Source organism: Teleopsis dalmanni, chromosome 1 (assembly GCF_002237135.1).
Source record: "Teleopsis dalmanni isolate 2A chromosome 1, ASM223713v2, whole genome shotgun sequence".
Taxonomy (NCBI): Eukaryota; Metazoa; Arthropoda; class Insecta; order Diptera; family Diopsidae; genus Teleopsis; species Teleopsis dalmanni.
Window position 1 is genome coordinate 29,973,312 of NC_051846.1, and position 26,559 is coordinate 29,999,870.

General features: G+C 29.2%; 3 protein-coding genes across 3 annotated transcripts in view; 2 read left to right on the top strand and 1 right to left on the bottom strand.

Moving 5' to 3' along the window:
- The first annotated feature begins 417 nt into the window (after positions 1–417).
- LOC119669091 (acetylcholine receptor subunit beta-like 1) lies at positions 418–9,051 on the top strand. Its single transcript, XM_038078865.1, has 8 exons — positions 418–553; positions 635–903; positions 4,725–4,861; positions 5,331–5,485; positions 5,656–6,100; positions 6,158–6,522; positions 8,421–8,655; positions 8,773–9,051. Exons 2-8 carry the CDS (start codon positions 828–830, stop codon positions 8,935–8,937), a joined length of 1,578 nt encoding a protein of 525 aa, XP_037934793.1. The 5' UTR covers positions 418–553; positions 635–827; the 3' UTR covers positions 8,938–9,051.
- A 3,550-nt stretch (positions 9,052–12,601) lies between these two features.
- LOC119665499 (basic proline-rich protein) lies at positions 12,602–16,610 on the top strand. The gene is made up of 2 exons (XM_038074722.1): positions 12,602–12,766; positions 14,864–16,610. Exons 1-2 carry the CDS (start codon positions 12,764–12,766, stop codon positions 16,475–16,477), a joined length of 1,617 nt encoding a protein of 538 aa, XP_037930650.1. The 5' UTR covers positions 12,602–12,763; the 3' UTR covers positions 16,478–16,610.
- LOC119678850 (circumsporozoite protein-like) overlaps positions 16,582–26,559 on the bottom strand; it is a 12,616-nt gene continuing 2,638 nt past the window's right edge. The window contains exon 3 of the mRNA XM_038090924.1: positions 16,582–16,624. Coding sequence (XP_037946852.1) covers positions 16,582–16,624 — 43 coding nt within the window. The remainder of the gene's footprint in view (positions 16,625–26,559) is intronic.

Here is a 26,559-nt window from a genome sequence, read left to right on the forward strand (position 1 = left end):
ATACAGAAATGAAATGTAAGCTATTAAATGTTAAAATAGCTGCTAATAAGACCAACAACCTTCAAGCTATTTTCTCCCAAATATTTTGGAAGTAGAAGCACGTGTTTAACCCCCATAGGGTCTCTAGGCAAATAAAAAAAATGTAAACAAAACCCAATCAGCTGATACGTCATGTTTTGCTCGGCAAATAGTAAACAAATTTCAGAATCCTCAGTAGTAGTAGGAAAAATAATTGTTTACATTTACGACGGATGTGCACAGTTTATCCGGGAGAGCGTAAAATTATCCAGAAAGAAACTTAAATTATGGCGCGCAATTCTGCACATGCGTCAAAAAGAGAAGCAAAATTTTATTAAAATCTCAAAAATTGATTTTATCCAGAATCCCTAAAAAGAGTTTTTAATCCGCACCCAACTGCCGATACAAAAGTTTTGATTTTTCACAAAAGTGAAGTGAAATCTGTGCAGAAAAAATTTATAAAATTAATTGAAAAAATTATAAGTAAATAGAAAAAAGTAAGGAAATATTGTCAATAATTGGTGTTGTTTTTAAAGTGCGTATTTTTAAGATAAAAAACTTAAACCTAAAGTGATTTATCAAAATCGAAAACTAAATTTTTTTCATTTCAACACAGCAACGAACGTAAGGCGTTTCCACCCTAGAGGCTGGCAAAGCTTCAGATATTTTTTTCTATTAATGTACAACGTAACAAAATATATTTCTTACAATGCTTAATAATGAAAATAAAACATAAATTTTAACGTAAGTAGAATAGAAGGTGAACTACGTTAAAAGGCCATCAATATCGACCATTTGAAAAATTGAAGATGATACCAAATACGAAAAAGTTTTGGCTGGGCAGCATCTTTGGTTTGCTATTGATTAATGCTGCGGTGCAGAAAGGTACGTTTGTGCAACTAAAATCCTTCTTAGAAACGTTATGTAACAGATAATAGAGATATACATGTATGTGTTAAAATGATTTGATTTTTTTCTAATTTTCAATAAAAAAACTTTGACAAATATTTAAAGTTTTCCAGCGAAAAAATACTTTAAAATTTGCCAAAGTTTTTAAAGATCTTTAAAATGTAATAAGTTTTAAAAATATCCCTCCTTAATGCCTCAACATAAAATTTAGAACATCTAATTTAGGTAATTAATATGATTATAATATATACATACGTATATAATGTATGTATACTCTTATATAGCAAATAAAAAAAATCTAGTAAAAAGCTTAATTAAACCTCAAGGCTTTAATAGTTTTAAAATTTAAAGCAAAATAAATATTTCGTTTACACAGATTAATCTATCCTTAAAACAGTAATTACCTTCCTTATAATAAACTACGTATTGCAAAATATAATTACAAGATTAGTTGCCCAATATTAGTACAAAAATAAGTTATACACCAAACTGCGTTTCGTCGTTTAATAGAAAAGAGGGTTGCTTATAAAAACCAAATGACAAGGTAAAATAAAATATGAAATGGAAAAGATTTCTGTATCAACCGCCGAATCTTAACTCATACTCCTTCTGATGCCGAGCATTTTCGGAACAACAGGAACACCTACTATAACAAGTCATAGAATTAACAAATACCTATAAAACCTATAATCATGCATTATCCTTTCAAAAATTTAAATCGTAGTTACAAACAAAAAATAATATAAAAACAAATACAACAATAATATACAAAAACAACGCACTTATATAGCACTTATAATCCGTTATAATTCGGTCATCTTATAATTATTATGACTTCCACTTTTACCCCATATTTAGTATTGCAATAACTTTTTTATAACATATGTATTTATATATATATGTATTTACATATATATAAATGAAATTATAACAACAACAATCATTTCAATACAAGCACATTGGGTACAAGTCGGTTGAAGTGCCTATATCTAGCACATCCACCCACATTTTTACCAAACAATTTCAAGTACTTGTAGTAGCAACAAAGCATCTTTTATCTTCAACCTTTTTCTTCTGCATTCTTTACTATCTTCTACTTAGATAAATATTTTTCCATTGGCACAACATTGAAAGGAAAAAATTGTAAACGAATATGCTATAAAAGAAAATGTCAAAATTTGTATCGAGACATGCATTCTTTACTCATATGTTCTTATTACTCCTTTTATTCTTGCTCTCTCACTTTTATCCTGTATGTTATGGAATTTCTCTTACGGATAACCGCATAATTTTACTCCAACTTACTTTTACTCACTCAGTTTTCTCTTTCTCCCTATTTTTTCATTTATCTATCTTCTTTCACTTTCACCCTTGTTTTTTCCAAAATATTTACATCAAAATAAACATTTGTAGCATCACATAATATAATATTATTTACGAGTTTTGATACACAACAGAGACTTTTTCATCCTATCATGCTTTCATTATAAATAGTAGTACCCTTTTTAAAATAGCTAATAAAAGTATCTATATTCTGATTATAACCAATATCTTTCATTTGGGATTGTTTAGTTATGACATATTAATTATTTACATATAGTTTTATATATTGTAAGGTTTTAATTGATATACAATATTATTAATATAATAACATATACAAATAATTGCAAAAAATTTGGTATCATGGAATCGAATAAGAGGGTAATAATAGTGGATATAGAATTATACCTATATTTCTATAGGTTCTATAGAATATTCTATAAATATAGAAATAAAAATAGTTTAACTGGAATAATTTGTTGAAAAAATATATCACTGTTAGGAGTAGAATTATTTATAGACCCAATCCCTGTTTATAGATAGACCCGTTTAAAAAAAAGCACGTGTAATTTATTTATAGTAAAAAAAATTATATTACTAATTAGTCTGTAATTTAAATTTGTTTCAAGTGTGGAAGATCTTGATCATGACGGCTGTTTGGGCTCATTATTAAACCTAGTAATTTTTGAATGTCAAATATGATAGTTCTTTCATTGTTTTGATAGTCATTTTGTTCAAACCCTAATTTTCACCATTGATGTAGTTTAGGCTTTAAAAGACAGTCCAATATTTTCGTTGAAATTTCTAAATCGTTTATCTGTATCACATATCTTATATTATTTTTATAAATAATATCTTGAGCATGTTTTATAGACTAATTTTCGTCTTCGATAGATAAAGATAGATTTTTTAGACTTTTGGTTGATATTAATAAATCGATTACTCGAACTGTAGTGATTGGGTACAGGTATACCATGACAGATGATAGCAATAGCACAACATTGTATGGCTGCAAAATAGCTCTTTAGCAGTTATAACTTCTTGGGTACTTTAATAAGACAATTAGAAGAACTTGTAATATGATTAATATATGATCATTATATCTTTAAAAATTAATGTACAACTTAAGGGTGACATTGGGTGTTACCGGGAAAATGGCTAGTTATAATATATAACCACGCTCTCCATACTCTAATTTAATTTAAAGGAGGTTGATAAGTATTCCTAAATTTTTTTAACAAGTTTTTTCCCTTTTCTTATAAGACTGAAAGAATGAGTTGAGTTATTACATATGGGGATATTGACATTATATATAATATAGATGGCTAAGTTTGAGGCACATTTTCATTTTCTTAGATTTTAAGTAATTACATTTATTGTCTTGCTTTATTACTTAAAACTAGTTTTGGAACTCTAATTTTTTAAAACCGGCTTGCTAAGCTTGTTGAAATATAGAGTTTAATTGTATTATCGCTAGAAAAAATGTTATCTTATTTCCGATAATGAATTATTGGAGTTTGATTAACTCTGTTAATGCTAATAAGTGGCTTAATGATTTGAATTTAAAATCGTTGTCCAAAGAATATATAGTTTCGAAAAATTAGTTAATGACAGTGGTGAGTGAAATATTAAAATTGAATTTGATTGTAGAATATGTACAACTGAGTGGCAGCTGTGGGTTGAGATCTGGATAGTAGCATATACGCAAAAAAAAAAACTATTAATTATAGTATAAATAGAATTAAATACATAAATTTTCAAAACTTAAACGATCAAACATAGAAGTGATATTTATTGAAAAATAACATTGTTTAAATGATATCAAATAATAAAGATTTGTTTCCTACATAGCAAATAGGAATGCATTTTATATATAAAATATCTTTTAAAACCCATATTGCATGTCTAGAAACATATAATTTCGCATCATTAGAAAAGATTTTATTATATTTCAAAAGGAGCTTAAGAATATATTTTTTTTTGTAAAAATAAATATTATACATATAACTTATAAAACAGGGTTGTGCACCGCATAAAATTTTAAAGTGATTCAGTTCAGAGGTTCAATATTTTAAATCATTTCTTCAAAAATGACTTATTAACTTAATCAAACAGAATCGAAAAATCGGTTTTGTTACTCAACAAAGTAAAAAAAACCGCATAAAAACTAGTTTGATTCATTATCGGTTCACAGCCCTTATATAAGGTCAACATTTCTAACATAGATCGCCTTAAAGACTATCCACACTTGCATCCCAATTCCATCCTGACTGCCATTATCCAACACATGAATGTCAATATTATCATTTCATAATATTTTTGTTTGATATGTATTTCATTTTATTTTATTTAAAAAATAAGATTAAAGTTTGTACATACAAAATTTGTTATATATTTTAATTTCGTTTTATATATCATAATAATCTCATAAAACAAAAACTTCTTTGCATTATGTCAATTGTATTGTTTATCTCTAGTAAGTGCATCCGAAGATGAAGAGCGCTTGGTACGTGACCTCTTTCGAGGGTATAACAAACTCATACGACCCGTTCAGAATATGACACAAAAAGTTGGAGTAAGATTTGGTTTGGCGTTCGTACAGCTAATCAATGTCGTAAGTGTGCAAAATCCTTCTAACTTCTACATAATTACATATGCAAATAGTACATAAACGTATAGCAACACACCAGATATTTTAAGCAATTTATGCAATTGAAATGCAACTGCAATAATGAATGTGTTTTTACGTATGTACAAATGTGTTCAGTTCATGATTTTTATTATTTTGGCTCGTGACACCTGTTTGACACGGGTCCTGAAACTTATATGTAAATATACATAAATACGTGTATATATGTAAAGGCTTTTGTTTGTTAGTTACGATTTCAGTTTGAAAAGCTTTAGTTCCGTTTTGCTTTGTGTAAATATATTTGTAAAAAATTGTTTTTTTTTTCTGTAAACTTCATTTATCTTTTTATGTGTGTGTAAACGACATAAAATTTGTAATGATAACAACTCTCTAAACCCCTTTCTCAAATCGTTTGTATGCATTTGAAATTACAATTCTCTTCCGAAATACCCAGAATGAGAAAAATCAAATTATGAAATCAAACGTTTGGTTACGTTTGGTTTGGTACGATTATCAGCTGCAATGGGATGAGGCTGATTATGGCGGTATAGGCGTATTGCGTTTGCCGCCCGATAAGGTTTGGAAACCGGATATTGTATTGTTTAATAAGTGAGTACATCGTATAATAATAATAATAATAACATAAACAACTTTGTTGAGAACAAAGAAATGAGTGTTTTCTTGCGGCAAACAAATGTTTAAGTAGCAGCGAAAACTCTCTACTATATTATCTTATGAACTTTTTTAATATTTATTATTTCATTTTTTGCCTACAACAGCGCTGATGGTAACTACGAGGTGCGTTATAAGTCCAACGTCTTAATCTATCCAACGGGTGAAGTACTATGGGTGCCACCAGCTATATACCAAAGTTCTTGCACAATTGATGTCACATACTTTCCATTCGATCAACAAACTTGTATTATGAAATTTGGTTCATGGACTTTCAATGGTGATCAAGTTTCATTGGCACTTTATAACAACAAAAATTTCGTGGATCTATCAGATTATTGGAAATCTGGTACTTGGGATATAATAGAAGTACCAGCATATCTAAACGTTTATGAGGGTGATGGCAATCATCCTACTGAAACCGACATTACATTTTATATAATAATTCGACGCAAAACTCTTTTCTATACTGTGAATTTAATTCTTCCTACGGTGTTGATCTCATTCCTTTGTGTTTTAGTATTCTATCTGCCAGCAGAGGCTGGTGAAAAGGTATGTTTTTTTTAGTTAATTTAAATATATATAACAAATTTAATTTGTATATTTAAGGTCACATTGGGCATAAGCATTCTCCTGTCACTGGTTGTGTTCCTGTTGCTTGTATCAAAGATATTACCGCCCACCTCACTAGTGCTTCCACTAATTGCCAAATATTTGCTGTTCACTTTCATCATGAACACAGTGTCTATTTTGGTTACTGTAGTCATTATCAATTGGAATTTCCGTGGTCCGCGTACTCATCGAATGCCAATGTGGATACGTAGTGTGTTTTTACATTATTTGCCCGCTGCACTATTTATGAAACGTCCACGAAAAACACGTTTGCGTTGGATGATGGAAATGCCTGGTATGAGTATGCCAGCTCATCCACATCCATCATATGGATCTCCGGCAGAGCTACCCAAACATATTAGGTAAACAGAGTGCAGCATAGCAAAAACTTTTAACACATTTATAAGTACTATCAGTATGAAGTTATAAAATATTATAAACATATATCTTCGCCAAATACTATACAGCTTAGAGGTTTTGTTAATGGGACATAAGAATCTGAAACCATTCTTTTTGGTATCATGTATTTGAACAAAGTTATTGGAAATTTATCTTACTACTTTCAACTTTTTTCTTCGTATTACTTCCTACTTTTCGATAAGTCAATTTCTTTATTTTTGAACGCTATTATATTTCTAAATTTTTATACGTACAGTATATGATTTTCCTGTGTAATGCTTTTGCCGGTTTTTTACTTTTCTTTTTATTTCGAAATATTGTGTTAAGAAATACAAATTGTTGAACTGTTAGATTTTAAGCATTACTAAAATAACGTAAATACTATCATAATTGTCTTGTAGTATTAATGATGAATAAATTAATGCCTTTATGTTAGCTGGCGTAGTCCGTTTTGAAACTCAGGATAAGAAATCCACAGAAAATCTCTTTATTTTTATAAATGAGTAATCGATTAAAATTTATGTAAATTAAAAAAATCGGAGCCCTTTAAATAAAAACCTTAAATATTTAGGGAATCCTTAACTGCTACAAACTATGAAGTAAGATAGTATAAAGGGTTGAACTCATGCCCTGCCAATTTTAAAACTCAGAGTCAGTGTTAATTAACCAACTGACCCAAAGCCGTATTTAACTTGTATGTTTTAACTTGGACGTTTGTTTATTTGTTTTGAAAGTCCATTGACAATATTAGAACTGAATCATAAACCAACTATTGAATTTATTAATTGTAATCATTTTTAATTGTTAAATTTCAATACATTGCTTTTGTAGAGGCATTGCATGTTTTTATATTATTTTTTCTTATGTATAGAACATAATTTAGGAACTTAGTACAGAGAAAGTTATGTGAATGTTACCCCATGATTTGCTTAAACAAAATTGGAAACTTGAATGAATATATCTATTCATATTTCATTTATATTTTATTCCACAAAAATTTTATTTAAATTTATTTTTTGAAGTCAGAAAGAAACAGGATTTTTTATAGAGACTATTATTTTAATATAATATTACAGCACCATTATAAGAACTTCGTAGCTTCCAGAATGTGCACACTCTCTCGATTCCATAACAGAAAGATAAATATTTTCTTAATTCATGATACACATATACATAATAATACCTAATATAGGTATATAATAATGAAAAAATGTTGTTATTTTAATTTTTCGGATGCTGTAATTTTGCAAAGGATTTGGATAAGTTTCAAGATTTTGGCCAACTTTTTTATTTCATTGTATCTTGATATAAGTTACTTTTTAGGATATCGGACTTTTACACTACAAATTTTTATACGAAAAATGTTAGATGTTGTATCTACATGTTGTTATTCAACAATTATGTATTTGATATAATTATAATATTTGATATGATTTGATATAGTATAGTGGAAAAAGTTACTTGAAATATTGCGGTCCGTTAATAAATTGTACCACCCGGAAAATAAGCAGGCTACACTGACATTATAGTATAGTGAAAAAATTTACTTATAATACTGCAGTCAAATCCACTCGGAAAATTTAAATTTTCTTTTTATTTATAATTTAGTACTTTTCGAAATGACAAATATCAGTTACAGTTAGTCTGACATACATGTTGTTTCAGATTGAAATATAGTGCCATCTACTGGCATTAAAATATTTACTAAAGAGTGTCTCATGCACTCTTTTGTTAACGAAGAGGTTCTTTGATATAATCCACTGCTTTGTTAAGCTTAAATAAGCCATAAATATAATAATAATAAGTATAATTTGTATTAAAGCCAACATAAATCTTTTTTTATTTTATAATTTTTCTAAAGTGCCATTGGTGGAAAGCAATCCAAAATGGAAGTAATGGAACTCTCCGATTTACATCATCCCAACTGCAAAATAAATCGTAAAGTTAATAGTGGAGCTGAATTAGGAATTGGTGATCAATGCAGACGAGAAAGTGAATCATCAGATTCAATTCTCTTATCACCAGAGGCAAGCAAAGCCACAGAAGCTGTAGAGTTTATAGCTGAACATTTGCGCAATGAGGATCTTTATATACAAGTAAAAATTTATATATACATAAAATAGTTACCATTTCTTTTATATATACAATCAAACTTATTTAAAAACCATTGTATATAAAAAACGAAATTTCTTTTATTCTGCTTAATATTCTAGACTCGCGAGGATTGGAAATACGTTGCTATGGTAATCGATCGTCTACAATTATATATATTTTTTATAGTCACCACAGCTGGCACTGTTGGCATTCTGATGGATGCTCCACATATCTTTGAATACGTTGATCAGGATCGCATTATTGAAATCTATCGTGGAAAATAAATTGCTGAACACATTTTTTTCCAGAGCAACAAAATGAATGAAAAGTTAAACATTAGCAAATAATAAAACAATAATTAAAGAATTTTTAATACTAAAACGAATTGCAATTTTTTAAAGGAAATTATAACTTATAATAATAAATTAAAATAAAATATTGGCACACATTTGAATACACGTTAACATTAGTTGATAAATTTAAAATAAAAATGAAATTTAAAGTATTACTAAAAATTTAATAATTAATATTTAAATGAGATATAATAAATAAATTGCACTCAAAATGCTGCAAATGCAATTTAATCAATCAAAAATTTGAAAAAATTTTACTAACAATGCAAAGGTTGACATTTTTTACTTGAAAATTTTTGTGTAATGTTTTTAAAAGTAACGAAATTCAGAAAATTATCTTCAAAAAAAATTTTTAGTATTTATAAGTGAAAGAAAATAAAGCATTTATAATTTTATTGTTAATTTTTAAAAATTTTAAGTTTGTTATATTAAAAATGATTAAATACTTCCATACACTAATATAAAGAATATATTTTTAAGTGCTTGATTTAGATAAAGAGAACACAAGTCGAATAAAATAAAACTAGAATAAAATTATCTGATAAATTGTTGCAAAAAAAAACAAAAAGTAGCGATAACATCAGAGATTTAATAAATAAATTGAATAAAAGTTAACAAAAAGAGTATGTTTTTTTTTGGTTTAACGGACCAATTATCTAGTAGATCTTAGACTTGACATGATTATTTAATTTTTTGATTAATCAAATTTACTTTTTCTCGTTTTCTACATTTAAGGCTTTGTGTATAAGTACATTTGTCACAAACCCAAAAGCATCAAAAACGAGTCTAATAGCTTTAGACTCATCTTACTATAATATTTCGATATTCTACTGCCAACTAGGTGGATTGATTACTACCCGTAAAATACACTTTAATATAGTCCCCTTTTAGCTCGACACACCGAGTTCAATGATCTTTCAGCATTTGGATATCTTTTAAATAATAAGATTTATCAAGTTTTCCAAAATATATCTCAGTTTCCCATTCCACTTCATCATTTGATGCAAATCTCTTTTCCTGGAGCCATTTTTTCAAGTTTGAAAATAAGTAATAATCACTGGGAGTCAAATCTGGGGAATACGGTAAGTGAGGAAGTAATTCGTATTGTACTTTATTTAATTTTGCCATGCTTTAGAAATACGTATGAGCGGGTGAGTTATACTTTACAAAATTTTTTTCATTCATTTAGTCAATTCAATAATATGCTATAGTAGTATGATGTTATTGTTATTCCATTCTCCAAATAGTCTATAAAAATTATTCCAATTCAATACCAAAATATGGAAACCAAAACCTTTCCAGCAATTACTGAGTTCGTGGTCGTTTGAGAGCACTACTCTCCTGCTCTACCCATTCTCTTTACCCCGAGCTTCTTGTTCTTGTCCTCAGGTGTGAAGTAATGGATTCTTGTTTCTTGAATTGTCATTACTTGATGCTCACAGTCAGCTAGATGATGTAGAAATATTTCCGAACAATGTTTTGAATATCAAACTCGTTGTGGTTTCTGGGTCAATTGTAAGCAAACGCGAAACCCATCTTGCCGAAAGCTTTGTCATACACAAATATTCATGTAAGATATTAGATGCATGTTCTTATATGGTTGTCCTCTTTGCTATTTGTGCAATTTAATTTTGGGATCATCCAACTCAATATAGTGGATTTTTTCAATGTTTTTTTCAATTGTGATATCTTTTGTACGACCTGAACTTTCTTCATCAAAATCACTCATATCACCACGTTTAGATTATCTTTTCAACATTTTATTGTTGTTTATGATGGTGCAAGGTTGCCGTAAACAGCATCCATTTCCAATTCAATTGCATCATTGTTTATTCCTTTGAAATAGAGGAATTTTATTATTGAACTATATTCAATATTTTCCAATTTATAAAAAATCACTAAGGAGCATTATTTCAAATATATGCAAAAAGTTAACCAAACATCGGATGAAGTCGATACTTTACAGCTGTCATTTAAAACTTGCGAGATATACAAACTAACATATAATTTATTTTGTTTTGAGTCCATAATATATTTTTTCTTTCAAAAACTATCATCTAATGAATTTCAAAATATCTTACTTAATCACCGTGAGGAATATATACATTTAATATTTATTTTCTCAATTAACAAAAGATCGAATCGTTGTATTATTACTTATAACCTGTAAGAACTTCACGATAACGACTTTAGCCATGATAATCATTCTTGGTTCACACGAGCTTTATAAGACGCTGTGGAGTCTTGATGGAACGTTTATGGTCTACGACTAAAATAATGTTTGTTTACAACCGAATCGGAATCAGTTGATGTTGCTCTCTTTTTTGGTCCACCACCATAGCGTTTGGCGACGCTGCCTGTACTATTATAACTGTTTATGGTAAGGGTACGCAATCATTTTATATACTTTGAGGTATTTTAGCTCACGAATATTAGCTGGTTGTGATTTTTCAGCCAAATGTAATTTTTGATCTATAAAACTTAGACCCAAATACATGTGGTAGCTTTAAAACAATATAAACAGTTGTCATTCGTATGAATACGAATACGAATATATCTGTGTGTAGTTGGTAATACTTCAAACGCTAAATCCTGTAAATACTAGGCATTTTTATGTACGTGTAAAGGGTTACATGTCAATATTCACTGTTTCCAAATATTTTGATACAATATTTAATTAGTTTTTTTTTTATTAATTAAAAAATTTATAATGCATTTTATTAACTTTTATTACAACATTTTGACAAACCTCTTATTTATGTACTTGTTTTTTATTTTAGAATTTGCAAATGTATATTTGTGTCGGTAAATAGTGTTAATATTTATTGCATCATGGCTCATAAATTTTGCACAAATCTTTTGGATTTATTGGAATTTGTAGAATTTTATGATGTACAAAATGTTTAGTTTTCAAAAACAGCATTAATTTTTTATGTCAACGATTGCTTGGGAACTCAAAGTTAGAGCCTCATAGCCTCATCAGATATAATGCATTTGTGTTACAGAAAATGAATAAAAACATATTTAAATACATTTGTTTTTTATATAAATATTTATTTAAGAACAAAAGAAAAATCATAAATAATTAGTAATCCATCAAAAGTGGAAAATATTGACTGTTGAAGTAAAATGTTTTTAAAGTGTACAGCAAATATTAAAATAAGTTTATAAAAAAAATAAAAAAAAAAACTTCATGACGTGTCAAGGTGTTTCTTTTTAAGTAGAAATACAATAAAAACCGTTGAGGCCCTTTAAATGCATTGATTTGAATTTACAGATTTACAGATTTACGAATTTTTTCTTTTAAAATTTTCAATTAATTTAAAAATTTGTAAAACGAATATAATTTGAAGACTGTAAAAATTGAAGACTGTCTAAGTCGAGCTTAGAAAAACTTTAAATTTTCTCATTGCAGCTTAAATATTCGTTAGATATGTACTTTTGAGCTTTCAGCGAGTCAATAGTTCAGTGGCTTAAGTGTTAGCTTTTAGAGCAAACAACTCAAGCCTGGCTCGAATTGAGCTCGCTGCTGATTTGTATTTTCTGTTGGGCGCTAGTTAAGTTTTCATATAAATTTGCGAAGGGAGCTCGGCACAGCATCATTTGAATCTTGAATTTGCTAACGTTAGCACTTGAAAAATAAAAATCTTCAAAACGAAACGCGTGTGCTGTGCTTCAAAGTGAAACCAAATACTAAAATTGTGTAAAAAGGCCGGAAAATTAGGCTAAAAAACCAAGCACTTAGCTATTGTCTACAATGGTGAGTGAAGTTGTTGCAATCTGACAAAAAGAAAAAAAAACCATAAAGGTATATGAAGTACGTGAACTACAGATGCAAAAACATCCTAAAATATTATTTAATATGAATAATGTGATTTATGTACAAATTTTCAACAGTTATGACATTTAAAAAATAAAGACCAAAATTGAGATATTTTTGTTTAATATTGTCACATGAGTTAAAAAAAAATGCATTTAACTTTGTGTGAAAATGCATGAATTGTGCGCTGAATAGATACTTTGTTACACTAAGTTCCAAGATTGGTGCCTACATAAAGTGTGGTTGGATTGCGTTCGTTTTGTTGGATAAGATGACAAGGGTCTCAGTTTTGCAAAATGCAAAAATCGTGATGAAACTGTTTACATTGCAATTACGTTTTTTACCTTTTTGTGTACTCAGTTATGTTTAAATTTTTGATGAACCGAGATTTTGTTAAGATGAATGACGTTATATTGATTTACTTTGTTGATTGAATTTGTAGTGCTTGCTCTTTATTATAAAAATAATTTTGAACTAATGAACTATATTATTTAATATAATTTATACTTAACTTTTGATAAATAATCGTTTTAAATACTCACATTTTAAAAGAGAGTGCATGCTAAAGATTCTATATTTATTATAAAATTATCAATATTTGATATCAATTAACAAATATCAAATAAACAATAATAGACAAAATTCAAGGATTTACATGAACGAGTGTGAAAAATTGAATGAACACAAATTAATATCTATTTATCTAAAACAGTTAAGTTTTGTACAAAAATATTTGTGATCCTTTCAATAATAACTTGCAGGAAATAATTTATTTAGAAAATGACATATAAAGCTTGCATGGAATGTTAGCCAATTTCTGCTGGAAATCAATGAGTTTGTTGCAAAGAAAGTAAAAGAAAAAGAGTCCAAAAATATTAATATTACTAGAATAGTAATAGAGCGAAAGCAAATACTAATTTTCCTTAGATATACTATAATTAATAGGAATTAAGAACTCAACTACGAGAGTATTTTGTGACGCATGTTGCAGTTTTTAATGCTCAGCGAGATATATAAAGATCACAACTTTATAATATCAGAAAAATATTTGATAGTTTTGGTTGGGTTAGTATCGCTGACTATAAACCACGCATAGATCTTTTGATTTTTAGCGAATTCAGATACAATAAAATTTAATATCTGATAGGATCCATATAGATGGAAGATTTTTTACGAAAAAAGCAATGATGGAAGTTATATTCTTAAGACAAAGCCACTAAGCATTTGTTCAAATTGTTCACAGATTGCGTTTAGACCACACTTTAGTGGAATTTGAACTTACGCCCTATCTAGCGCAATGAAAGCAGTTTGTATTTATTAATTTTCAAACTAAAAATGAAATAAATTTTTCGCTTGTAAGATATTTTTAAATTCTTTAGCCGTACTTTAATTTACAAACAAAACAATAAAAACTTTAAATAACACTTATAAAAAATATTAGTTTTAAATTGACATATTTTATCAAAAGTTAAATGAAAGAAAATGCTTTACAAAACCCTTAGGAGATAGAAAATTTTTCTAGAATCTATTTAAGAATTAAAAAATTCTTAACAAATGTCAAGGATTGTTTGTTGAAGCATTGTTAATTATCAATGGTTAAATAAATATTTAGCATAGTTTTATTCAAACCATTTCTTACTGTCGATGTATAACTAATACTTTAATAAATTAATAAATTAATATATTTATAATATATATAATATATGTGTATAAAGCACTATTGCTATTTATTGACCCATGTGCTTCTAAATCATGTTATTATAGCAATTTGATTTAGTAATATATTAATGTTATAATATAAAAAAATGTAAAAACTTAAGTTAATCAATGGGGTAGACCAGCATATTTGCAATAAATAAATTTTAAAAGCAATATATAAGGAAGTTATGTTATAAACATATTTATTTTTATTGGTATTACGATTGCACATATTTAAATATCGTAAAAAAAATAATTTTAAGATATATCAATATTCTGAAATAAAACATTTAGCCTCTATTCTAATATTCATTTTAATTTAATTTAATTTAATTTCAGAATTACTTTTTTCTGCTAGCATTACTACTAGCAGTATGCGGGACTTTTGCAGATGTATCGCATTTAGATACTGATTTACGTGAAGATGGTTATCACTATAAGGAACCTTCAATACCATTTCCACCTCCTCCTACTGGAAATGGTCTAGAAGATACAGATTTTCGGCCAAGACCACCAGGTCCACAGCCACAACCGCAACCGCAACCACAGCCACCTGCACCAGCACCAAGCTATGGGCCACCTCAGCCACAACCAAGTCCACAACCTCAGCCACCAGCTCCATTCCCAAGTTATGGACCACCACCTGCACAACCATCAAGACCACAACCAAGCCCACCTGGTCCAAGGCCACCATCTCCTCAACCACCAGCACCTGGTCCTAGTTATGGTCCACCACAGCCACAACCTCAGCCACCATCTCCACAGCCACCATCTCCACAGCCACCAGCGCCAGGTCCTAGTTATGGTCCACCACAGCCACAACCTCAGCCACCATCTCCACAGCCGCCATCTCCACAACCACCAGCGCCAGGTCCATCTTATGGTCCACCACAACCTCAACCGCAGCCACCCAAGCCTCAACCACCAGCGCCAGGTCCATCTTATGGTCCACCACAGCCACAACCACAACCACCAAGACCTCAACCTCCTGCACCTGGACCAAGTTATGGGCCACCTCAACCGCAACCACAACCACCAAGACCTCAACCTCCTGCGCCTGGACCAAGTTATGGGCCACCTCAGCCGCAACCAGGTGTACCTCAACCTCCTACACCAGGAAAACCAGGACAAGAATATTTGCCACCATCAACTCCAACGCGTCCGAGTCCACCAATTTTCCAACCACGTCCACCAACACCCGCTCCAAGCTATGGTCCACCACAACCACAACCACCAAGACCACAGCCGCAGCCACCTAGTCCTCAACCTCCAGCACCAGGTCCTAGTTATGGTCCACCACAACCACAACCACAGCCGCAACCGCAACCACAACCTCAACCTCCAAAACCTCAGCCTTCTGCACCTGCGCCAAGCTATGGCCCACCACAACCACAACCTCAACCACCAAGACCACAACCACAACCACCAGCACCGGCACCAAGCTATGGTCCCCCACAACCACAGCCACAGCCCCCACGACCTCAACCTCCTGCGCCTGGACCAAGTTATGGACCACCTCAACCTCAACCACAACCACCCAGACCTCAACCACCAGCGCCAGGTCCATCTTATGGTCCACCACAGCCTCAACCACAACCACCAAGACCTCAACCTCCAGCACCTGGACCAAGTTATGGACCACCTCAACCGCAACCACAACCACCAAGACCTCAACCTCCTGCGCCTGGACCAAGTTATGGACCACCTCAGTCGCAACCACAACCACCTAGACCTCAACCTCCAACACAACTGCCAAGTCCACAGCCACAACCTGAATATTTACCACCTCCTGGCGACAATGAAGTAACTATTCCAGAAACTTATCCAGGACCATCTCCAGGACCATCTCCGGGACCAACACAACCTGAACCACAAGAACCGATACCAGAAGCTGGTTCGTTGGGACCTGACGGTTATAACTACAACAAACCATCTCGACCATTTTCATATTAAATTAATAGAATTCATAAATTATCACATTCTTACTCACCAAATGTAGTATTACTTTTGTTCCATTTTATGATCACAAAATAAAGTTTTAGGCCGACATTATTTTTTTACGCATCAATACGAACAATTTTAAAAATCTGTGCTATGTATCTGTAATAAAGATATTTAAATATTCAAAAACTATACTTTTACGTTTTTAATAATGGTCATTAGCGTTTGATATAAACGGCTTGTTTTTCTTTCAATATCTTTTTTTCTTCTTTTTATTTCGTGCCTTGGAGTTGAGTTTTCCATTGAGTAAAGAAACTCCGCAGTATTCATCTGCGTGTTCTCATTTCAAAGATTCTGTCAAAAGATTTGGCAGCTGACATTTCTAAAGCTTGTGTTTGAAAAAAAGTAAGTGAATTTTATAAAAAACACTGTAGGAACATTGACGCCAGTCAGAGACGGAAAATACTAAATGCTTGTTTTATTCAATATCTTCTAGTGAAATATCATGAGGTCAAGTTTAGTGCGTTGTGAGTAGCTAGAAAAACGTAATTTTGAAAATGATATTTCTAATATGTACAAATACAAACGGTGCTGAAGGTTATAACCAAGATAGAAATGTAAAACAAAAATCAGCTTATATGGTTTCAAATTGCAATATGAATCATAAACGAGATAAAACCATTTTCATCTATATACTCATATCTGCAATTATTATATCATTCTGTTAACTTAAATAAACACAACAGTAGGCCATATATTTGTTTATAGGAAGATGCTTTATACTATGTTCAACACACCTTAATATCGTAAAAATCTTGATTTCATCTCCTATTAAGTGAAATTAACTATTTTTTCCATACAAAATTCAGTTTTGAGGTTACAACGAAATTAAGGAAAATGGCCTCAATTTCATTGAAACGTTGGCTGAAATTAAGGAACATTTCAAATGCAACTATGCCTAAGATAAATTTTAAGCAAAAGATAAAGTGAAGATAACGAAAAAGTGATAATTTTTTTAAATAAATGTCAGTGACAGTTGACTTTATTAAAACCGGGAAATATTTTGAAACTAGTACAAATTTTTAAATTTGAGTATGGAGAAAGAACTGTAACTGGTATAATTTTAAAATAGAGTGAAAAATAATACTCACATACCTGATGTCCACTAAAGCTTATAAAACTACTGATTGCCATTCTTTATAATTATAATAAACAACTTTTAAAATTTCCCAGACACAAATAGTGATTACAAATAGTAATTTCTAGTATTCGATTTTTAAACAAAAAACATACGATTTCCTTAATTTGGGGCAGTATGAACATTTTCGAAATTAACGTAATATCATTTTCACTAAATTAAGTTTATTTGGCTTTTTGAACATAGTATTACTTTCTCGGAGTCTTTGTTTTCAGCTCAGCTGTTGTTTGTTTTCATTTTCTATATAAAACATATGACACATATTTCAAATAATGATAATTTCCTTTGTGGAAAATTTATTTTTAAGGGTTGCGTTTAACATTGTTCGCCTTAAATGAACTGATTTATTGATAATGAGCTCATTTATATGAAAGCACTTTGTATAGTAAATCATCCTCATTAGTGGCTATAATGAGCAAATCGCTTAGATGAGGCAGTGTGAATGTGCTACAAGTACAGAAGTGTCAGTTGATTGTTTGTGGCATAACTAATTCTATCCAAGCAGTTCATACATCTTTGGGTAGCTTGAAAACTTTTATTATAATAAAAGTTTTTTATAATAACAGTTAAACACTTTAATAAGCAGTCGTAGTGTTCAAAGATTGTACGCTTTGAAGTACTCATTTACATTGTCCACAACTTAGTGTTTAAAAAGAATTTGTATTTGGATGTTTGTAATGAAGAAAAGGATATATGTTTGACTTGTACAGATACGAGGGCAGTTTGATAAGTGAATGACTTTTCGAATAAAACTAATTTTTTTCGGCAAATAAACATTTTATTTTTCTACATAATCATCTTTTAGCTCGATACATTTAGTTCAGCGTTTTTCTAATTTTCTTATTGCCTCAAAATAATAGGTTTTCTCAAAACTCTCAAAATACGCATTTGTTTTGGTAATGACTTCCTCATTCGACTCAAATCTCTTACTTAGAATACGCTGGATGGGGTAGCAGTTCGTATCCCAATTCGTGGATTTTGGTCACGAATGCTTAATCAGCACACGAAATTAATTTTTTTTCAGTTTCCTAAAAATTCACTAGGTTGTCTGCTTTGACGGCTATCAAACACCAACTGAACGACGTAGCTTGCTCAAAATTACAAAGTTGCCCACTGTTAGATTACAGCTGACGGCAGCACTGTTGCATTTGGACTAACTGCACGGGTAATTCAAAAAGTCACTGACTTATCAAACCGCCCTCGTAAAGCAACCTTCAAACAACTGGAAAGTTTAAAGTAAACACATATTTCAAATGTTGTGAATCTTGGCTTGAAAATTGGTGAGTCAAGCATACAGCACTAATATTTATTTTATAAGTGCTTTATTATAAATTTGTTTATTTTTCATTAACCTCTGTGTTATAAAATTTTTTTATCTTATTTTCACCTACTGCAAAATTTCTTATTATTTAGTTTACAAAAGTGACTTCAATTGCATAATTTCTATACTTATTCTGAAAACAATTTTTATACATTTGATAAATTTTAAAATAGAATATTAAATTGCTACTCTCCGTTAAAAAAAGTAACACCTGTTTAGTAACTGTACACATACGAGATAAATTATTTAATTACAGGTATTGATTAGCTAAGAATTTTTATTGTATTTAGTATTTATCTAAGAGAAGCTGTGCATGTTTTTAATTTTTATTTGTTTAAATTTTGTAATAAAAATCTTAAAATGTAATTTTAAAATATTTTAGAAAAATGAATAAAAAATATTCACAAATGTCAATAAATGAGTCAAATAAATGGACAAAATTAATCAATTGTCGATACGTCTTTATTATTCTTTTAATTGCATTTTAATACATTATTTGTCGGTATGGGTAACCAACCGAAATAGACGGACACAAGCCGTGACTTTAGTGACTCTCTGTTGTTCAAATAGTTAAAGCCAGTTTCAGTAAAGAGTTTGCGTTACATAATCACAGTTTTAACTTTGTTCACTTATTTTTTATTTTAAAATGCAACTTATAACCTCCTCGGCAGTCTTTAATTTTCCATCAACAGTTTTACTTATGAGTTTCTGTTCGATGTCTATCAAGCGACACTGCAACACTTCAAAATCTCATTAAAGCAATACTGGACATGAAGGCTTTAAAAGCGTAAATATGTGCAATATTTTGACGTTAGTTTTTTTTTAACACTGAGAGAAGATATTAATTACTTATTTTTTTTTCCCTTAATTTATTTTAACACTTTGGAATTATGGAGTTCCATCTGCAATAATTGTTAATAAAATGACCTTCGCTTTGTCACTTCTCTGTAGTCATCATAGCATGCAACTTTAGTGATACTATATGTGCACCCTCGTATATATGTTATACTATGTATGTTTTAATGACAGCAATGCATTGAAAATCTATTGTTATTTTCCGTGCAATAAATGCGTTTAATTTGCTATAGTAAATGATTGTTTTTTAATGGTCATTATTATGCCGGCAACGATCTTAATGAATTGAATGAATAGCTTTTTAATTTGTTGCAACATAGGCGCCCTTTGACACTAGTAGCATTTCAGCATATTTCATGATAAATTAGCGAAGTAGCTTTTTCATGACATTCCGAACCGGTGCATGATTAATGAAGTATAAATAAGGAATTTCCGTAGTCTATTCCACACTATTGTATATAAAAGTGATTTGATAAATTTTTATTCGTTTTGCGGATAAAAGTTCTTACTTGGTTTGCCAAACAATAGCATTTTGTGTTGTCTATTTATTTTATATTCTTTAGACAATAAATTTATATAATTTTATATTGTATAATTATATGCTATTATTTAAGCACTTAGAATTTGGATACATATAAGCATAAATAATAAGTTTAAGCTAGTAAAAACGTTTCTAAAAACATTAAAAATAAAATGAAAATAAAAAAATAGTAATTAATAGTAAAACTCAGTGCCTAAAGCTAAAATTTACTTAATCATATTAATAATAAATACTTTTGTTTTAGTATTTAAACGGCTATAAATTTTAATTTAATTACCTTCCGCTTATATACATATAATTTGGATATAGGTATTGAGTATTTCAAGAATTTAAAATATCTTATAAATAACTTCTAAAGCCACTAAAGTAAACATCTGTAACGGTAGTATGACGCCTTGGCAATATCTGACTTATTTTTATCCACATTAAATGGTCGTATACTATGATTTTCTATACATTTGTCATTACATTGTGTAAAGCACTACGACTAGAAGATCTATTGTACTGTCCTCTTTTAGTCACTGAAGCAAACAGCTATAACGGTAGCACTACGCCTTGTCAATATCTAACTTATTCTTTTCTACACTTTGTGCTCGTATACTAAGATCTTCTATATATTTGTCATCTCCATTGTGTAAAGTAGAGTTGGAGAGCTATCGATAGTCGGCACCATCGATAGTGAGCGATAGTTTTTTTCCAAACCATCGATTGCTATTGATAGTTTTCGATAGTATGTTAGTATTTTAATTTTAATACAAATGTCTGTTCAGTTCAAAAAATCATTTTTTTATTTTAAATTTCAATTATTAATATTACACATTTCATTTAATTTTTGGAGATAATATTTTACATAAATAAAATAAAATAAAGATCATAAATTTCATTTCCTTTTTTCGACAATGTTGCTATTTTATTAACCAAAGATTTTTGTTTAAAAATCACATCATATTGATGTTTTTTTCTTTCAGTCGAGTTCGGCGTTCTGAAACTATTTGTCCAGCTTTACTGAACATGCAGTCTGACTTGATTAAAGTAGCGGTTTCATCATTGTTATTTAATAGTAATTTAATGTGAAATTGTGTATATCCGTGATGTTTTTAGAATTAAAATTTAAAATTCATTTTACGACGTGGCAAACTACAAATGCCAAGAGTGCGCTTGTTTTTGTGAAACGTTGCTATGACAAACTATCGTAGACTATCGATAGTCTAGCACTGCTATCGATGGTAGATCGATAGTGGTAAACCATCGATAGTGCCATCGATAGTTCTCCAGCTCTAGTGTAAGGCACTACGACTAGGAGAACTATTGTAATTTCCTCTTTTAGTATAGAGTGATCATATACCTAATGTGTTATTCAACTTAGCTGTCCTTAAGAACTTAAAAACCACTACTGGACTTAGAAATAATTATTCGTACAATGAAATATGAAATATGACATAATTAGATAATTGTAGATAACTGTAGTTTATATTGTCTGAAATCTAAGCACTACTGTTCATAATTCTAACACCATTACTTCTTCCTCTCTGGGTGCTACCCATTTGATCGATAGCTAGCGTTTATGCTTGGATAATGTGTGGATGTTGTTCTAGATGGCTTACATCTTTTATTCTTGGCTTAAATATTCCTACCACTCTAGTATTTTCGATCTTTGAACTATTAGCTTACCATATAGTTGCACTTTTTTAAGCAAAATACACTGTATTATTTCAGAACATTGCGGTAAATATGTAATAAAGGGGTTTTTAGAACAGTAGTGAACTACAACAACAAGAATTTATTTTATATTATTTTAATTAATTGAATTTTTGGCTGACCATACAGCTGTTTTGAGTATTGCCAAATACCCATTATCAGTGGTCTTGAAAATAATTCTTGTATTTAATTATTCGTAAATAATTTTTTTTTTGTAACTAAAATAATTATTAACACTGAAATAAAATGTACTCATACTATGTTTTTGACTAATTAGGTATGTATTTTTAATTACTAGTTAATTTGTATTTTGGTATATACAATAAGCAGTATTAATAATTATTTTTCTATATAAGTCTCCACCCCATCACACGGTGGATTTATTTACATAACTATATATCTATAACAAGTAATTTATATTATACTAAATGAATAAGTTAAAACTAAACCAAATGCATTGATTTTATAAATCAACTGATACAAAAATTATACATACATATAACAACATTAGAGGTTGTTCAACCCATAGCTAATTTGTCAGTACTCTCCGGCAATTAGTTGCCTACAAAAGCCTCAACAGAGTAATTGATTACACCGTAAACTTATTTAAAAATTATTCGTGCCTACTTTTTTCATTTATATTTAATTATCAAACAGATTTATTCATTACAAAGAAATAATTTGTTTGAAACAATAATGAAACTTAGCTGTTCAAAGAAAATTTATAAAATTATTAACTGGGAATTTTATTTATTTTTAATTAATTTTTTAAATATCATACAAAAAGAATAAATTAAAAAAAAATTTCAAAAATATTTATTAGATTTGTTAATGCAATATATTAGAACTAAAAATAAATTGTTCTGATCCGGGTGTACTTTCCAGATTGTGTGAGACTATCCGTTTGTTAACTAAAATAAATTTTTTTTATTTAAATATATGAGGCAAATAAGTCTAAGTATTTTTTATAAAACTCATCGGTAAAAAACGTATTATCTTGTACTACATAATCACGCTTTCGGCAATTAATTTACGTACTTAAGTGAATTTATACAAAATATCAAAACAAAGAATCTTGAAGAAGAATTTCATATTTTAATGTGGTCATTAGTTGTAATTTAAAAAAGAAAAAAATAATATATAAAAATTTAAAACAAAAATATTTTATAGAATAATAATTATTTTTAAACTCAAACAAAGTTATCAACTGTCAGTGATGGCAGTTATTTAGTGAAGACAATTAGCATATCATTAATAATAATGAAATGAAGTCATTTCATATCGCAATTAATTACAAACCGGCAACTTAGATGACGTATACTTATTTTAATATATTTTAAAGACCACAAAAATTAATTTTACTTTATTAAAATTATAATTAATCTGCAAAACACATCACGGTTTAGTGCAAAAGATTTTATTTAATTATACTGTGTCACTCATACGCACCAGGATCCAAGAAATTTTGATTTATGCGCGAAATTAATTCCAACAGAATAATTTTAAGTAATTTCTTAATTTAAAAATATTTTCTATTTTTAAGAGCTCTATGAAAATAGTAAAGACAGTAAATATTTTTATAGGCGCTAGTAAAAGATACTTTTATGAAAGAGGTATTTGATGTTAAAAAATGTTATTGCAAAATTTATAGCTTTTATTTTTAGCTTTGCAAATTTATTTTTATTAGGTAATTCATAACTGAAGGCATTATTAAAGACTACAAATTTGTATTTATTCACATTATCAACTTAATTCTTTTTTTTTTGTTTTTTGCTTAATTAATTTCATATATTGCTGCAAGAAAAAATTTTAGCAATTAAATATTGATGAATTGCTTGAATAAATTCATTCATGAATTCGATTTACATTTAATTAGCTGCGCATTTTTAATTAACGTCATCGCAATGCAATATACTGGATTCAGAATATGTGAAATCAATTTTTTTTTATGTTTTAATAATAACAATTATTTATAATCACTAATATGAATTGTATGAAGTAACAAATTATGACAATTATTACGTGAGGGATTCATCTGAAAAAATTACTTATAAAACATTCGTCTTTAAAGCTCGTATTCTGCGCTACAATATCAGCATTGACTTGCAGTTCTTGTAAATCTTAGCTTACATCAACAGCAGATCCAATTTGAGTTTAAGTAAATGAATTTAAATGCTAAGCCTATCTAACTCTCGACATAAAAACTGAGTCCAATTTTGACTTTTCACATTTATAAATGAAATGCGATTGTGAAATGAGGCAAGACGAACAAACTACAACATATTGACGAAGATGAAGGGAGATTGTTCCATTTTACTTATATATAGTCAATTGTTACTCGTAGATGTTTTGGTTAAGGAAATAAAAAAAAATATCTAAGCTAAGTTGGTTAATTGGTAATGTTCAAAAAATTAATTACTTTACATATATTTTTAATATATTAAAAAAGTGTTGCAAGTTTATAAAAAAAAAATTATATTAATTATTTTATTGCATATGTGGTGTAAAGACTTTTAAGCATATCGTGGAAAATACTACATGAACTATCAAATATCGATTAGTGTAAAAGGCATATGGGTCAATTTGGCTTCATCATCTCCGATTTGATTGAAATTGTTTGTATGAGCTGCTTTCATAAACCTTTAACTCGGAAAAAGATTTTGAGTTTCCTAGAAGATATGGGCTCATGGAGTTTTGACAATTACCAAACACATTTTTAATACTTTATTCAGATAGCCAAATTTTCTTAATTTTGTAGAAATAATATTAAGTTAATTTCGAAAGTGTTCATACTATCTCAAATTAAGAAAATCCAGTGTGTTTTGTTTACAATTACATGGACCAAATATGTCGAATGTTATATTATACCAATAAAATATGGCAGTCAATAGTTTTATTAGCTTCAGTGGATTTCAGGTATGTGATTAATTATTTTTCACTCTATTTTAAATTAATAACAGTTACAGTCCCTTGTCTATATTTAACATAAATTTAAAAATATGCACTACTTTCAAATTATTTTCCCGGTTTTATTAAATTCAACTGTCATTGACATTTATTTAAAAAAAATATCATTTTTTCGTTATCTCAACTTATCTTTTGCTTAAAATTTATCTTACGCATAGTTGCATTTGAAATGTCCCTTAATTTCAGCCTTCGTTTCAAAAGGAAAAAATTCTTAATTTCGTTCTAACCTAAAAACAGAATTTTGTGTGGACAAAACAACTTAATTTCGCTGAAACGAAGATGAAATTAAGATTTTTGCGAAATTAAGTTCTGTCCGAACATAGTATAAATGTCTATATACATAAGGCAAGTACAGATGATATATCAAAATCGAAAACTACCAATGCTATCATTGTCTGCATATGATACATGCATTTTTTATGCTGATAGGAAAGTAAAAAATGTCAATAGTTGAAGCATATAGAGGAATAAATAGAAAATAGAGATTTATGTAATGAAAATTAATAAAAAAACATTAATGTAAAATTGAAAGAGAGCTAAGAATCTCTGAAGCAGCCTATATATAATAAGCAATAAATTTGGAAGGCATAAACACGTTCGTATGTATTGATCCAGGCGCTTTCGATAACTACTCAGGTGTGGATAAACAGAACTTTCTGTAAGTTCTTAAGAATCATTCATTCAATGTCTTACATTAGAAAGCCTTTTCTTTTGCAAAGTACTTTGCTTTCATATTTGTGAGCTGGTAGCTGGCAATTATTTATTTATTTATTTTTTTTGAATTTGACAGTTTAAGCTACGATAGCAAAGGAGATTTTTTACGTTGAAGAATTACAGAAACCCCAGAGGAGTCTCAATTTCAAAAGCTGTCCTAAAAAGGCAGCATTTTTCAATAGATATTTTCGGTTTTTGACATGATTTGATGTGTTTAACCCTTTGGATCTAAATATGTGCTTTCCATGTAAAGTTTCTGTCAATATTTAACTCATTTCAGAAAGTTGTCTTATATTAGATTAATGTAATGGTTTTAAGTTGTAAAATTCACTTTGGTCTTAATAAAATTGGATTTTCCACTTTCGTAGGTAATCTAAAGATACACTTATGTAGCTTTGAGTTCTGTTTATGTTATTTTTTATTTCTTGATCTGAACATAGGATGCAAGTACCTCTACAAGTAACAAGAGTTAACAGTATCTCATTTCAAATATATTTAGAGTTCACTTGGAACTCTGTAATCATTATAAAACAAGCATAAGCTAATATTTGCTTATTTATTTTTATGTCTTCAAAAGTATTAGTATTTAGCAGAATACTAAATTATGAAATTCAGTAATTTTTTTTAATAAAAATTTTTAATGAACGAAACTTTATTTTAATATATTATTTTTATATCTTGAAGTTCATAAAATATTTTTAAAAGTTATTTAATTAATGTGATATTCACTATTAGTTTAAATTTAATATTAGGAAGCTTAAAATCATATTATATTTTATGCATTTTTAAAAATTAATTAA